Source organism: Aspergillus fijiensis (assembly GCF_003184825.1).
Source record: "Aspergillus fijiensis CBS 313.89 unplaced genomic scaffold BO72scaffold_56, whole genome shotgun sequence".
Lineage (NCBI taxonomy): Eukaryota > Fungi > Ascomycota > Eurotiomycetes > Eurotiales > Aspergillaceae > Aspergillus > Aspergillus fijiensis.
The window spans coordinates 46,845-62,848 of record NW_024469032.1 but is presented as its reverse complement, the minus strand read 5'-3'; the positions used below and the strand labels follow the sequence as shown (position 1 = coordinate 62,848).

The following is a 16,004-nucleotide window of genomic DNA, read 5'->3' as shown; positions in this document are numbered from 1 at the left end:
TATGTCGTATCTCATCCCTTGTAAAAGCTTCTTATCCACGACTTTCCATTTTCGACCGATATGATTATTGTTTCCTTTTCTTCTTTTTTTTTCTCCTCATGCTGCTCAAGTCACCGCCATTCCTCCCTTCCTTTCTTTCGGGTGGGTGACTCTGTATTCTCCCGCTGACCGTTGTCGTTCGTGGATGATGGCTAAGAGATAGGTTTGGTTCTAGGGTAGGGTAAGATCTTCAAAGCTTTGTCGCTTCCGATAGTTTTGGGGGTGGTCTGTGTTGAACCGCTTCCCGCTGCTTTACATGCTGGGACGATCCACTGCACCGTTTAGAGTGCGCAAATCTTGCATCCATCTAATGGACCCCCCCCCCCCCCCCCTCCCATTCTATTGTTCTTTCGACTGACGATAACTGGCAATGACTGGCATTCCCTGTAGACCATCTCACTAGAGCGGATGGATCCCTGCTAGTTCTATATTACTCACATTAAGAAAATGGTCTTTTGGGCAAAATGGAAGGGGGAAGGGGGAAAAAGACTGGAGAGAAAGCGACTTTACCCCCAGGCGCTGAGTTGCGCAAATCAACCCGCCCACCGCCCCCCCTCTCTATTTTCTCCACTGGCGCAGGGTACTTACTATATGATGGGATGAGAGGCAGTGAGCTAGCTTGCTACAGATGTGTGTTCTCAGTATCCAGAAGAAGCAATCGATTACCAGCCGGTACGATCGCAGTACAAACTGAGTACCATACCGGTACACTCATTCCCTCCATCTCTGGCTTTCTCATACATGCATTCTCAAGTTGTAGAACTTATCTGGTTATGGATGATCTCGACCGCCGTCAGCACTCTATGCACCCAACAGACTGCTTCGTGCGTTCTCACGATCAACCTTGACGAGATTAAGAATACCTTACAGCAGGATGTGAAGCAGGCTAGCAGGCCAGCCGGCCAACCGACTGACCGATCCTATGCCCGAAGCACAAGAAGCATGATTATCATTGACTGCATGCTCATACTCATAGTTCTCAACGTCCTCAAATTTAAGTTGCTTACTGCCTCTTTCACCACGTAGTGTTACTATCTAACCCACCTAGTCAAGCACGGTACCTTTTTTACAGTAATCACAGCGTACCTAGGTTGGCAGTCATTCCAGACCATGGATTTGACCATTGGTTCGCCGCTTCGTGGCCGAGCTTACCCATGGTCGATTCTTTCTTTGAACTTTGGGTACGCTGAGTGGGACCCGCGGCCATCGTGGAGACAACTGCTCGAACCTGGAACACGCGCCTGTCATTATTAATATTGTTATTGTTAACTAATACATTTTCTTTTGATTTTCCCCTTCTTTCCCTCGATGCTTTGCTTTGCTTTGCTTTTGTTTTTTTCTCTTGGTTCTTTTTTCTTTTTTTTTTTTTTTTTCCTTTTTGGCGGCTGCTGCTGCTATGCTGCCCTCGCCGCGGCTTCTTCTTTTCCTGCTTCCGTGGGCCTTTCAATCGGTAACGGTCTCGTCTGCCTAGTCTCGGCAGGTTCTTGAATTTGTTGTTCAGAGATACATGCGGGGTCCTGTGCTTATCAAACTACAGAACACTCTGTTGTAGAATGTCTTTCGGAGATTATCTACTCAGGATAGCGAGTCGAAGAATATGGCACGAACGAGCATGGAAAAGCCCCCGGCAGAAGCAAAGAGTGCCAGCCTGTGCTCTGTAGCTACAAGCACTATCTAACTACTAAAGATACTACCTAGGTACAGTACTCCGTGCTAAAGTATCCTCGCCGTCTCCGTGCCCAGTGGCTACTAGGTACTACCTAGGTAGGTACCAGTCCTCCGTACTGTATCCTCCTCCAATTAGATTACTAGTATCAGCATCAACCCGGCAGCGCAGGACGATCGAATGACTTACAGCAGTGCGCGATCCATCCGTCCCAACAGTTCACCGTGTGGCACCTCACGCACCGCCCGGAGTCCAGAAGTCACTCTCATGGTCTCACCACCTTTTTCCTTTTTCCTTTTTTCTTTTTCCTCTTCCATTTTCCATTTTTCCTAGTGGGTTTCTTCCTTTCCTTGACATATGGTCATAGTATTATGCTTAGTATTGTTCTCGAAACTCGACTTGGTTTATCAAGTTTTTCTCCCTCATTACCCCCTGTTCTCTTATTATTGTCTACTATGTAGTGGTGATCCCCTCTTGCTCCATCGTCTCCCGAGTGAGATTGGCATGAGAGATTCGAAATCTCTACCTGGATCATTCTGATTTCCATTTGCAATCGTAATTAGATGTATGTACGGAGCAGATGTAGATAATATTAGGAGTTCACATTGTGCATTCCCAACGCGATCGATGAATGAAAGTGATCGGCTTCTGCTTCACCCGCAATCAATTGTTTCTTAATGGTGGCTCGCTGAGCCCTGCAGACTTGCTCGGGCGGTATTGTCTATCTACTCCGTAGACTATTTCTCTATTAGCCTACTGCTCCTCTGAGATTCACCTGCGAATCGGGTACCTGACGTTGCCATTATCAAGCATCAGCATCAATCCCAACAATACAGCTACAATCACAGGTATGTAGCAAGTGAACTCTCCTTGATGTGTCTGTCAGCTTATTTCCATACCTCCTCTCTGTTCCTTCACGCTTGCTGTGGTTTGGTTTGTTTTTCTTTTTTCTTGATCCTTCTGCTCCATTTGCCGCTGAGGGTCCTGGGTCCCTACGATATGGGTACTGGGATCGCGCATCACGTTTCTTCATTTGATCTTGTCATGCTCTGCCGCCCGCTCTTTCGCCATCGAGATTTGGCGCCGCTTCCCCCTTTCTTCACCCTTGGGTCGGCAGCCAATCTGGAGCCGAGGTGCATACTCTTCCTAGCCCAAACGGTGGTTCCTGCCCGGCGTCTTGTTTAGCTTATCCGGCCGAATGGTCCTTGCTTCGTGGCGGATTGGCGGCATTTGCGCTGTCTGAGCTTGACGCTGGAATTTCTGGACCCTGCGAAAGAGACGAAGGGTATTGGGATCGGTACTCTTCATACTAGGTACCTGTAGTAGTTGAAAGGGTAAAAGAGTGAGTGAGAGAGTCAGACTAGGTGGGTAAGTACGTACTGTACTAGCCGCAACAGCAGCAGCCGCCGCCGCCGCAGGAGCAGTAGCAGCAGAAGCACCAGCAGCAGCACCACCGCCGCTACCACCACTAATCTCACTTAACCACTTCACTATACCTACCACTTTCCACCACCACCCGGCGGCGGCGGCGGCAGCAGCAGCAGCAGCAGCAGATCCCACGGTGTATCTCTCCGCTCTTCCGCACGACGCACGGTTCTTGTCCCAGAAAATCCATCCCACTCCTTCTCTCCTGCTGCTCGTTTTGAGTTGCGGGATCCACATCTGACTGCTAGCATTCATTCCATTTTATTTTTAATGCTGTCTGTCGTTTTTATTTTCTTCCACTCAATTTTTATTTCAGTTGATCTTATTTTCATCTTGTTATGTTTCTCTTTTCCAGTTTGATTATTTCCATTTGAATTCCTTTCTTTTTTTGTCTTCTTTTTTTCCTCTTCTGATTTTAGGACTTTTCCCCCTCTCAATATCTTGTTCCTTCTGATTTCTCTTATCCGATTTCCTAAATTGCCCTTAGATTGAATTCTTGCTTCTCGCTTTTTCGAGCCTTTCCCTCGGATGTTGATTTATTATTGTTCTTCTTGCCCGATCAGAAGGCGACAGTTATAGTGACAGCCAGCCCAGCGATCCACCACCCAGTCCCTCACTCAGCTTCTCTTCAATCGCCCTTTCTCCTCTCTCCTTTCTCTTCTTTCATCAGCCCCGACCACTCCTCTTCCTCAACGGGCCTGTGACTCGCAAGAAGCCGATACCGGGACAGAGAATCCCCCCCGAGAGTAGATCGCCTGCGACGGATCATAAGAAACCGGACTAAGAAGAACGAGGTTGCTCAGCACGTCCGGACCAGAAGCGCGTCAGAGACATTTCTCGATCTCGCACCCGACTGCTTGCCTTGCAGCTTCTCTTACATTCCCGCGCAGCAGGTCTTAAGAAAGAAACGGATCTCGAGCCCGAGTCAAAGACACGTGCCGGTATGTGGTGTATCTCTTTTGGTTTTCTCGACTTTTCTTGATCTTCTTTTCGGTGGGCTTTTGGTCGCCCCTTCTTTTCATTGCTTTTTGGCCCTGTTGAATTGGTCTTTGGATTTGTGTTAGGATTTTGGCTGTTGCAGCGGTTTCTTGTTCCTTGCTGCCCAGCCGCCTCACCTTGGGGTTGTGAATGGTCCTGCCATCGATGAGGGTACTGGAACTACTGCAGAGAGACACTGGGCTGTCTTGCTCCACCTGCATCGAAACAGCTTCAGAGATCGAATGTAGTAGTTCTGGGAGAGGATCTGAGAAAGCTAGCGGTCCCTATCCTTCTTTCTAGAACCTAAGAAGGTCGGGGGTGTCTTCAGGCAGAACCATCCATCCATCCCTTTGATTTGCATTCCTATCTTGTCATCATTTTTGTCCTTGGGGGAGTAGGGGCGAGGTGTTTCGGTTGCACCCGTCAGCCCCGAAGATCCTCAACCGTCATTCATCAGTTACCTATTGAACCTTTTTTTTTGTTTTTTTTTTTGTTCTTTTTCTTTTTTTTTCTTTTCTCTCTCTCTCTCTCTCTCTCTCTCTTTTCGTTTTTTTTTTTTTTTTTTTTTTTTTCCCTGTCGCCTATTTTTCTTTTGTCTCCCCCTCCCACCTTCCCGCAACCAGACCCGATTTGGCTGTTCTCTGGACCATGGTAGAGCCTTCGATGGGCGGGAGCCGTCTATGACCACCGGTTGACTTTCCCCACCCTTTCCAGCGCCATTCTTTGACTGTTCGACTTTAGCATCATCACCATCTCCATCATAATCAGCTTCAAACAGTCCAAAATTCAAGTCAGGTGAGTTTCTTCTGTTCTCCTTCTGCAAGTACTCATTGAATTGTATCTGGTTCACTTGTTCTACTCTTATCTTCCTTCTTTACTCAATTTGCTGGATCGGTGTATTTTTTCTTTTATTATTTGGCTTCTCCCTTGGTAATTTGCTTTTTGCTTGATTTCTTTTCGACTTCCTCATGATAGGATCCCCAACCATCGTTATTTCCATTTTGGGCCACTTCAGTTAAGAAGAAGTCCATAGGCGGTCCAGAAACCCTTCCCCGGCGGCTGCAGAGAACATCAGGCTTAGCCTGCGTTTGCTGGCCGGCCTCCCCCCCCCTCTTCCCTTTCCTTCCCTCTTCCCCTCCCCTCCTCCTCCACCTCAGAGTCCCAGCCTCCACCTTTCCGTCCATGATCTGCCGCGGCACTAGTCGCTGCAGTCAGTCAGTCAGTCAGTCATTCATTCATTCATCCACACATTCAATCATCCGTTTTATTTCGTTCATTCACCTATTCATCCTACCTAACTTATCTTTACTCGTTTCTTTTCCATTCATCTCCCCTCCACCGCCTTCTCTCTCTCCTCCCTTCGGGGTCGGTCATGATCGCCCACATCTGGATTGTCTCAGACTTGGGCGGTTATTTTTCATCCTTTTTCGTCCTCTTTGCTCAATTTCCTCTTCCTTTTCTATACTATTTTCTTTTTCTGACTGCTCTGATCTCATTTTCCTTTTTGGGAATTTATGCGAGAATATTTTTTTCTCCCAAAATTCTCCCAAAAGAGAATTAGTCGCATCCTGTCTGGATTGTCACTTGCTCCTTTGACCTTTTACCTACGCACTTTCACCTTATCCTAATCCTCACCCTTCACCACTCTTCTCTCACACTAACCTCTTCTTCTGTCACCTTCCTTCCTCCCCGATCCTTCTTTTGCTGGATCTGCTTCCTTGGTTCAGATTTCTATTTTTTCCCTACTTTCTTCCCTCCCCCCCCCCCCAACCCAAAACCCAATTCGGCACTCCCTTGTCCGCCTTCGTTAGTGTGCCATCCCTTCCGTTTGGCGCCTTCTTATACATACATCGGACCTCCATCTCTCTGCCGCTACTTTCTACAATTCCTCCCCTACTTCCAATCTGACAACTCTCTCCTTCTCTCTTGTCCTTTGATGACCTTATGTGGATGACCTGAATTTTCTTGTTCTTGCTATCTTTACTGTCTGCTACCACTTGCCCTTCTTCTTTTGCATCTTCAACTTGCAATCATCTTTCCCGCGTCTTCAGGCTCGGTTGTTGACCGTGTTCTACCTAGAGCCTACAGCATACATTAGCATTGCACCCGCCGCACGCAACGACTTTCTACGACCCGTTACGACTCGATTTTAATCCACTTTGCTCGCCTCGTGTCGTTGTCGCAGCACACCAACTTCTCTTTTGTGCCTAGCATCCCCGAAGACACTCGACGTTGGATGCTGGACTGTCACGTCGTTTTCTCTCTCCGCTTTGCTTATCACGACTTGAAACGAGACCCATGATTGTGTCCTTCTGAATCGGCTGAGCGTTTTCCCCTCTAAACCATACGCAAGCGCTTGTTGTCTATCTATTTTCCTTGGGCTTGCTTGTGAGAATTAAAACCCTCCCACGTCTTCGGATCTAGATTTCTGTCCGCAAAGTCTCTGCATAGCGATTTCCTTGGTCTCCGCCAGTGGTCTCCTCTAGCGTCTTATGGTTACGACTGCCCACGAGCCTGCCACGATTGCACATTATCGCATGTCCTGCATTGCCTGCTAAAGCTATTCCATCTGCCGACTTGCATTGACACTTGACTCGGTGTGCATATTTGCTGCAGATCCCGCACAAGTTTATCCTGAGAGTCTCGCCCCGGATACATTGCACGTTCAAGCAGGAACGAGCTCAGTGCCCGAAGTGCCGACTGATCTCAGAAATCAATTCATCGAAGAAAAAAAACGAACGCTTAGAACGAGAACACAGACAAGCGTTTTCTCTTCCACTTTCTCGGTACGCCGGACATATCTTACAGTCCGACGTTCCACCGCACCTCCTCACTACCATTATTAGAACTGTTACCCCCGTCAACCGAAAAGCTGGAGCTACCGTCGATCTCGCAGGTCCACACCAGAGGTCCTGTTGATATCCCTTGGTATAACCACCACGCCGCAGAGAGACCTCTGTTGTCTGGTGACAAGCTTCCGGCTCTCAGTCTCCCTACGGCCTCGCAGGCCATCTCGGGCCAGTCCTATCGGGCGAGCTACGACGACGCCTCCGCCGCCGCCCTGGGGTCCAACAACACCAGCGCGCGTACCAGTCTATCGGGTTCCGCGCCCGGGGGTAGTGATACTCGAAGCCCGCCGACATCCTCGACCGACCTCACAACGGCGGCAAACCAGGGTCGCGTTTCGCTGGACGGCTCTGCACCCCAAGAGTACTCGCTCGCGCAGAATCAGGTTAGCGATAGTTACTATCAGAATCCAGCACCGATCAGCAGCATGAACCAGACGCAACCATACATGGACGTTCATTCTTCGCATTTGTCATCTGGCCAGCCTTATGCCTCGCATGCTGCCACCGCTGGGGGTATTGCTCACTACCCGCAATACCACCAGCAGCCGCCGGTTCTGCAGCCAGCATCCACGACATATGGGCCGGCCGGCTCCTATGCCCCGTATGCCTATCCAGGCGGCGTAGCTTCATCCCAGCCTGGCCTCCAGCCCCCAACGACATCTCTGAGTGGCCAGGTCCCGGCTCAATTGCTGCCCCTACCCGGTAAGTGATTCTCGTGGTTCCCTTTGACCGTACATACAGAGACTCTAACCGATCCCGTCGAACCAGCAGTGACAAGCCATGCGGTGGCAACTCAAAACTATGGCAATTCAACCGGCGCCCCTGCGCAGGGCTTCGTGTACGATCTCACCGGCCAGATCGCTCCGCCGGGATCGAAGCCACGCGTGACCGCCACACTGTGGGAGGATGAGGGAAGCCTCTGCTATCAGGTTGAAGCCAAAGGAGTCTGTGTTGCTCGACGTGAAGGTGAGATGGAGCACATCGTAGTCGGTCTGGCGAATACAGAGAACCTCATATTTGGCTAACCCTGCTCTACAGACAACTCAATGATCAATGGCACGAAGCTTCTGAATGTGGCGGGAATGACCCGCGGGCGTCGTGATGGGATTCTGAAAAGCGAAAAGATCCGTCATGTCGTCAAGATTGGCCCCATGCACCTCAAGGGCGTTTGGTACGATAATCTTGCTCTAGAAACTCGGCTCTAGCCACTACGTGAACGCTGACCATCTTTGGAAATAGGATTCCTTTCGAGCGGGCCCTCGAGTTCGCTAACAAGGAGAAAATTACAGACTTGCTGTATCCGTTGTTTGTTCACAACATTGGGGGACTGTTGTATCACCCGACAAACACAAGCAGAACTAATCTAGTTGTGCAAGAGTCTCAGCAGCGGCGCATGGAGGGCTCTCAAGCAGCCGCACGTACGTCTCAGGGGCCTCAGCCGCCTACTTTACATCATCATCATCATTCTCTGCAAGCTGGTGTGCCGTCGCACATGGCTCAACCCCCCACAGTGGCCTCGCAACAAGGTGGGAGGCCGGGGCTTGACCGGGCTCATACTTTCCCCACTCCTCCTGCGAGTGCCTCGAGTCTCATGGGTATTACCAACTCCAACGCCTCATACGACTGGAACAACCAGGGAATGCCATCAGGTGTGCCCAACTCTCAGCCTCTCTCCATTGACACGGCTTTGAGCAACGCCCGCTCGATGCCAACCACACCAGCTACAACTCCACCAGGGAATAACATGCAAGGAATGCAATCGTTTCAGGGTCAGCCAGGCTACGACTCCAAGCCTTATTACTCTGCGGCGCCGCCCTCTCACCCTCACTATGCATCGCAACCGACTGGCATGGCACCCTACGGGCAGACGATGTCCTCTACCCCTTACCTGAAGAGTGAACCGTACCTGAAGAGCGAGCCATATCTCAAGAGTGAGCCATATCTGAAGAGTGAGATGGGTCCGCCCTCAAGCCGTACGCCGGGCGCACAGCCGGAAGGAGAGTCGACTGATGTCAAGCCCGAACGGTATACCCAGAGCAATGGGCATGTGACCAGCGCTGGAAATGAATCGGTTGCGGAGCATGAGTCGGAATACGTGCAGCATGACAATTCCGGCTACAATACCAGCCGCGGTTCCTACACCTATACCACCAATCCATCTGTGGGCAGCCTAACTGGAGACCATTCTCAGCTCACACCCGAGATCACTGGCTCTCCTACACAGCAGAACGGCTCCGGAAGAATGACCCCGCGCACCAGTGGTGGTCCTCCGCCATGGGGCTCTGGGTACAGTACCCCCCCGCGCCCTGCGGCTGCCAGTAGTCTCTACAACATTGTCAGCGACACGCGCGGAACGTCTAACAACGGTGCCACCTCGGACAATTACTCGGTCCCCAATCCACCCTCCGGATATTCAAATGGTCTCAATGGTTCGATCGGTTCCACCAAGCGGATGAGGGAAGATGACGAGGTGGACCGAATTGCCCGCCCTGACAGTCGGGGCCCCGACTTTGAGAGCAAGCGGCGTAAGACGCTTAGCGAGACCTCTGTCGGAGGGCCTGTTGGCGGTGTTGCTCTTGGATTGCAGCCCATGAAGGCAGGGGGTGTCATGTCTCGTCGTCGGTGACCGGTGCGGGCCCTGAAGGGAGACACAACCGCGAATTAAGAGGGAAAGAAAAAAGGAAAAAAACAATCACGAAAAGCACGATCTTTTCTTTGGAGAAAAGACAAAATGTTTTCTTTGAAGGGTCTCTCTCTCTAATGGCGTGTACTATGGGGGTTTCGCTTTCTTCGCCTTTATAATAGACCTTCTCTTCGGCGTGGTTGCTCTGAGCTTGCACCACCACTTGTTGGGGTCTCTCACTGCCACCACCGAAGAAGCATTTATTCGGCTTGTTGAGTGTCTGCTGCGATTACCTGTACCCGGCTGGGCCCAGGTAATGATTCGGTAGGCTAGGGGGATTATGCATGCATTTGTGGGCCTCCGTCGAGACCCAAACTTTCAATCATTTAATGTCTTTTGTCTGGAAGGTTCACGCATGAGGTTCTTGCATGGTGGGTTGCCGCGAAAAACAGTCATCATGAGAACTGTGTCTGTGCGGGTTCGGGGGACAATAGGGATGGTCAGCGCTCTGGTGTGTGGTTTTTGGTCATTGTGTTGGTTTGCGCATTGTTTCTGACCGGCTATATTTAACGACCATGATGTCACGAATTTCCTATGACGAGAATTTTGGATTATACTGTTTGTGGCCCAGCCCTTTTTTATTTGTTTTCATCGTCTTTTCTCTCCATTCCTGCATCTCCAGGGACCCAGCTGACTGGAGTCGGTTCCTGGTGTTCATGTTTTGCGCATTTGTTTTATCTTACATGTATGGGCATCTAAAACTCCATGGGTTTCCATTTCCAGCCTTTGATTGTAGTTCCTTGGGGTTCGAGTGTAGCTTGTTGAGTTGAGTAGCTTGGTAAGAGAGAGACCGATCGACAACGTAGGGCCCAGAGGCCTGTGGCAATAGGTCACGTGCAAGTGAACGACATAATGACATGTGACCCGGCCTTGAGAAGCGGTGGTCGGGGCAGCAAGAACCCTACTTGCTGCAGGCGGCGCAGCAATTTATGCCTGGGAGCTTGCCACGTTTGGCGGAAAGTCCATAAGGAAGACGTCTCTTCTTCTGCTGGATGTTCTCCTGAACGGAAATAGCTACTGCACCCAGCTTATGGGTGAAAACATTGCACTGGTCACGCTGGCTGGACCCATCCGACTGCTTATACAGCGAGAGGTATGTGCTTCTGAAACATGTTGGCTACCAGTGCAAGATGATTGCTAGCTATTGCAACTACATACATCAACCGGTGTGCGGCGACTGCGCCGCTTAACGTACAGTAAATGTACAGTATAGCGATATTACATGGGTGGAAGTGAAAAGTGAAGTATAGTATGCACTGCACGTCCATACCATTCGTACATGCAGGGGAAATTGAACGGAAAGAGATGTGTGAACTGCTCGATAGAATCATCAATGTCATGAAATTGTGAGTAGGCCCGGAGAAGGAATAGAATACAAGATGGTGAGTGTACTGCGGACAAGAGATGAAGGAAGGGGAAGAAGTGGAGGAAGAAACAAGAAACTCGCTGCGTGTACCTGACATTCCACCTGAGATTAGAAAAAAAAAAGAAGAAAAAAAAAGAAAAGAGCTGCCATAATCTAGTGCATGAGGAAATTCTGTTGCGCAGAGCGCCCCGGTCGCGCAGATTCCGCGCTTGGATTCGATAGGTCTGCTGTAGATGCTGCTGCAGATAACTAGTCGTGACCTCCCCAGGAGTGTGTCCCCGGCAAACGCTGTCAATGGCGGTTCAACTTCGGATTGATCGTGGGAATCGCATGATGCAAGTTAGTCAAGGGTGTAGCATCCCCGGCTCGGGAAGCTTATTCTGTCTGTCTGGCGAGCTCTTCATCTTGCCGCATCTGCCTCAATTGTCTCTGGATCTCTTTGGCCTTTTGGACTCCGAAGCCGTCCGTGTAGATCTCCCTCACTGATTCCAGGGGCATATTGTGCACTTCGGCATAGCAGAAGACCGCAAAGAGCCATCCCAGGAAGCATATCCCCGCGTAGAAGCCAAAGGCTCCGCTTGGAGTCATGCCCTTCATCATTGACAGAAACGTCGATGAGATGACAATGTTACAGCCCCAGCATGTGACAGTGTTGACCATGGTCCCGAGAGCCCGCACCTCTAGCGGTAAGAACTCGGTGCCGACCCATGAGATGGGAGCGACGCCGGCAGAATAGAAGGCAATGTAGATGATGAGGGCAACCAGCAGGACGATACTTGCCCAGGTCATCTCACGAGGGCCGGAAAAGCTGAGGTCCGAGTTGACAGGGATCCAATAGAAGACGACGGCAACGACAACCAGCGAGAGAGACTATAGATGGCTTGGCGTCAGGAACGCAAGAAGATACGCAAAAGTGAAGTCAGCAAAAGATACTGCTTACCATCCCTAGAAGTGTGACCAGCAGCATCAATCGTCGGCCAAATCGGTCAATGAAGGCGAAGTTGGGAAAGCCAAAGATGAAATTTGTTGCCCCAACCACAATGGATACGGCCGTTGCTTGGTTGAAACCAACCAGGGAGAAAAGTGTGGCAGAGTAGTACATCAACGTGTTGAATCCTCCGAGTTGTGAGACTAACGTGCGTCAGCGTGGACTTTCCAAGGCCAGGAGACAAGAGAAGGACGTACCGGCCATAACGGAACAGGCAGTGATCAAGGCGCGCAAGTTTTCTCCCACGGTAAAGAGCTGCTTGGCCTGCCACCACAGACTCTTCTCTGACACCGATACCGAGGACTCTTCAATACTATGTCGAATTACCTGGATCTTGGCGGCAACCTGCTGATCCGTTGCCCGAGGAAAGATCTGCGCGATGACCTTTCTGGCTTCCTCGTCTCGGCCATGGGAGACCAGCTGTCGGGGAGTCTCAGGGCAGAGTGGCATTGTAGCCGCGAGGGCAACAGCCGGCACAGCACCGATAGCAATGGTATATCGCCATCCTTGGGAGACGTTGGTAAACGCAGCTCCGAGGGCATAGGAAATGAGTTGTCCAAATGTCACACAGATGTTGTCAAACACGATCATTCGACCGCGATACCGGGCCGGAGCCATCTCTCCAATGTAGAGAGGCACGATCATGGCTGCCTCACCTACACCAAAGCCAACGACTAATCGACCAACCACCATCTGTGCCAGAGAGAATGATGCAACTTGCAAGACCGTCCCCACGAAGAAGACAGCACAGCCAACGTAGATGGCTAGCTTGCGCCCATACTTGTCGGAAGTCAAGCCGGCGAGGACCGCGCCGATGAGGGCCCCTCCAGACGTGATAGAAGTAATCAATTCCTGATCACTGGACGATAATGTTTGGCCCAAATCATCTCCCAGATTGACAAGCACGGCCGAAATGACACCAGTATCGTAGCCTGCAATAGCCCCGATAAGAAGTGGTCAGTACATCTGCTGAACGCAAGGGGGCCTGAAGCTCAGGAGAGGGAAATAATTCCACTGCTGCCGTTGCCGAACAACACAACGGGATACTGGATATCATGCTTACCGAAGAGGAATCCCCCCATAGAGACAGTGCACGCTATCAACCAGATAGCTTTGCCCGGAAGCGTTGACTCAATAGAGTCATCTAGGCCGTTACTGACCACCAGGTTCTCGTCATGAAACACATGTGGCTTCAACTCGTCGTTTGATGACTTTTTAGGAAGTTCTTCGGCGGCAGCCATGGTAGAATGAGGGTAGAGTAGAACACTGTGTGCTCCTGAGCAGTCTAGGTTGAACAATCCCAACGGATCAATCTACATTCGGCGCAGAGACACCTTGACCAGAAATAGGAATAGACCAGATTGACGAAATCCTCGGGCTTATTTACGCTGAGCATCGTTGGCTGGTCGTGAGGGGGCAGCGACATTCTTGACAGTACCCATGTTCATTCCCCCTCAGATGGGGGAAAGTTTCGGGTATTGCTTCATGGCTCGGCACGGTTCCATGGTTGACAGAATACCCCGGATTTCCCCAGATGCCTGTTACTTGCTCTATATCGCGGCGACCTGATTCGCTGCTTCGCCAACCAGGGTCATAGTTCTCAAATGCCGCCTGGATCCTCTTTGTCGATCAAGGACTTTGGAGGACCAGGGAGACAATAACCAGGACTGGACCTCGACCAAGGATATGCCTTCCACTCTTGAAGAAACCGGCCTCGGTGGATTGGTTTTGATTCGTTGTTTGAGTTCAACGAGGCTTTTTATCCCAGAGTGTGTCAAATTCAAGGGAGAAATTCTTCCCGCTCTTGCTGGTTACCACGAAGGGTAGTTTTCCCCGACCTGCTGCTTGCGTTCGGGAACGATGGCGATGATGTTAGGAAAAGTGAAGGTGGAGAAGAAAAGAGGAGACAGTAGATGATGACATGGTCATCTACCCCATCACAAGCGAGACCCTTGTGGTACTCACCCATGGTTTCACTGTACGGGCAAGTCGGTCCCGGATTTCAGCAAGATGCTCAGCACCTCGTCGGATACTCAAAACTGTGCGAATGCCACTTCTTGCTTCTGAGGTTATAAGTAGCACCTCCCAGCACCCTGGCAAGCAAACCAGCTGGCATACAATCTGACTCGGGCTTGATCTTCGCAGACAACTAGTCTCCCCTTGGGCTCGATCACCCTTTCTTCATATTACAGACCTTCTTCAACCGAGAGAACAGTGGAAACCATGGCCACCGATATGTTGTCTATGTTCAGCGTTGCGCCGTATGCTTTTGTGGTCGGGCTGGTAGGCATCTTGTATCTTTTCATTTGGCCATTTATGCAGTACCTCCGCGATTCGAAAGGTAGGCATCAGGGACACAAAACTCGTCGAGGTTCATAATCGCTAACCTCTTCAAAGGGCTGCGGAAATATCCTAATCTGACTCCCATCTCAGGGATGTCTGCAATCCCCTTCATGTTCATGGCTTCACGTGGATTCCGCTCTCGCGAGCTGATGGAGCTACACCGGGAGAAGCCCGTTATCCGCACAGGCCCTAATATGCTTTCATACGGAGACGTGCGCGCCATCAAGGACATCTATGGACACAACACCAAGTGCATCAAGGACCCGTCGTATGTCATCACGGCAGGCTCTCATTATCACTTGGCCGATGTCGTGGACAAGCCAGATCACGCCCGGAAGCGCAAAGTTCTGTCTTCAGCATACGCTTTGAAGAATTTGGAGACATGGGAGCACAAGGTCAGTGACAAGTGCGAGAAGGTGGTCGCACACTTTGACCGTGTGTGCACGGCAGCTCCGTCCGCAGCAGTGGCAGCGGGAAAGCAAGCACCCGATCGAGCTGACTTGACTCTGGATTTCCGGGCGTGGACAAACTTTTTCACTTTAGATGCCATTGCCGACATTGGTCTGTCAGAGAAGCTGGGCTTCCTAGATCAAGGACATGATCTCTGCGTGGCGGAGCGCAAGGATGGTAGCACGTATGAGGTGTCCCTGCGTGAGGCTCTCTACCCTACAGCGCGGAAACAATCACTCATCCTCTGGAACTACGAGTGGTATCCGACCCTCAACCGGCTGGTGAACGTGATCCCGTATTTCAAGCGCATGCAACAGTCCTCCGATCACTGGGACAACATCATCTGGCGTCGCGGAACCGAGCGGCTGCGACGGTACGAAGAAGGCGAGCGACTGGATGACTTCTTCCAAGCATTGATGGAGGACAAGAACGGCCGTGCCAACCAACTTGAATGGGGCGAGGTGCTGGCTGAGGTCAATATCATGATGAACGCGGGCAGTGTGACCACCGCCATCGCCATCACCAACGTGATGTACCAGCTGCTGAAGAACCCCAAATGTCTGCAGAAGCTGCGAGCTGAAGTGGACGCCGTCCTTGAACCGGACGAGATCATTGCGCCATACGACAAAGTGAAGCACCTGCCTTATCTACGGGCATGTCTGGACGAGTCGCTCCGTATCTTCCCACCTACTTCTCACGGATTGCCGCGCGAAACGCCACCGGAGGGAATGGAGATCCTTGGCCAGTGGGTCCCAGGCAACACCTCCGTCAGCATGTCGGCGTTTGTGGCTCATCGAGATGAGAGAGCGTTCCGCAAAGCCGACAAGTACATCCCGGAGCGCTGGTTGGGCGAGGAAGGGAAAGCATTGCAGCCGTACTTCATTGCCTTCTCGGCTGGCGCCCGTTCATGCATTGGACGCAACATCTCGTACCTAGAGCAGGCCAAGATTCTGGCGACCTTGGTACGCCGGTATGAGTTCGCCTTGCCGTCTCCGGAGTGGGAACTGCAGCGAGAGGAGACGATGAATCTTATTTTGGGTGATATGCCTGTGAAGATTTGGCGGCGAGAAGTACCGATGCATGACTCGTAGTTAGTCATGGCTTTCTGCTCCAACTGTTTTGCGTCTTCTCACATTACCTTTTCACCTTAGATTTCGAGGCATAAGGCATAGGATGATCCAATTGATGACTGATGACTGTTATTTGTTGTTGCTTGC

The 16,004-nt window shown here is 50.9% G+C and overlaps 4 protein-coding genes across 4 annotated transcripts; 2 read left to right on the top strand and 2 right to left on the bottom strand.

Moving 5' to 3' along the window:
* Nucleotides 1–6,941: 6,941 nt before the first annotated feature.
* BO72DRAFT_386475 (apses transcription factor StuA) lies at nt 6,942–9,583 on the top strand (the record flags this gene model as incomplete). Its single annotated transcript, XM_040941636.1, has 5 exons — nt 6,942–7,659; nt 7,726–7,923; nt 7,996–8,128; nt 8,197–8,859; nt 8,908–9,583. Coding segments are annotated over 5 exons (2,388 nt in total), but the record flags the coding sequence as incomplete, so codon positions are not given.
* A 981-nt stretch (nt 9,584–10,564) lies between these two features.
* On the bottom strand, nt 10,565–11,242 carry BO72DRAFT_227397 (uncharacterized protein). Its single transcript, XM_040939823.1, has one exon. It carries the CDS (start codon nt 11,101–11,103, stop codon nt 10,720–10,722), a length of 384 nt encoding a protein of 127 aa, XP_040797729.1. The 5' UTR covers nt 11,104–11,242; the 3' UTR covers nt 10,565–10,719.
* BO72DRAFT_227396 (myo-inositol transporter) lies at nt 11,243–13,504 on the bottom strand. The gene is made up of 4 exons (XM_040939822.1): nt 13,058–13,504; nt 12,192–12,926; nt 11,947–12,137; nt 11,243–11,876 (listed from the first exon to the last, which is right to left on the bottom strand). Exons 1-4 carry the CDS (start codon nt 13,233–13,235, stop codon nt 11,382–11,384), a joined length of 1,599 nt encoding a protein of 532 aa, XP_040797728.1. The 5' UTR covers nt 13,236–13,504; the 3' UTR covers nt 11,243–11,381.
* Nucleotides 13,505–14,229: 725 nt separating this feature from the next.
* Nucleotides 14,230–15,878, top strand: BO72DRAFT_386390 (cytochrome P450; the record flags this gene model as incomplete). Its single annotated transcript, XM_040941630.1, has 2 exons — nt 14,230–14,335; nt 14,392–15,878. 2 exons carry the CDS (start codon nt 14,230–14,232, stop codon nt 15,876–15,878), a joined length of 1,593 nt encoding a protein of 530 aa, XP_040797727.1.
* Between the last annotated feature and the right edge of the window lie 126 nt (nt 15,879–16,004).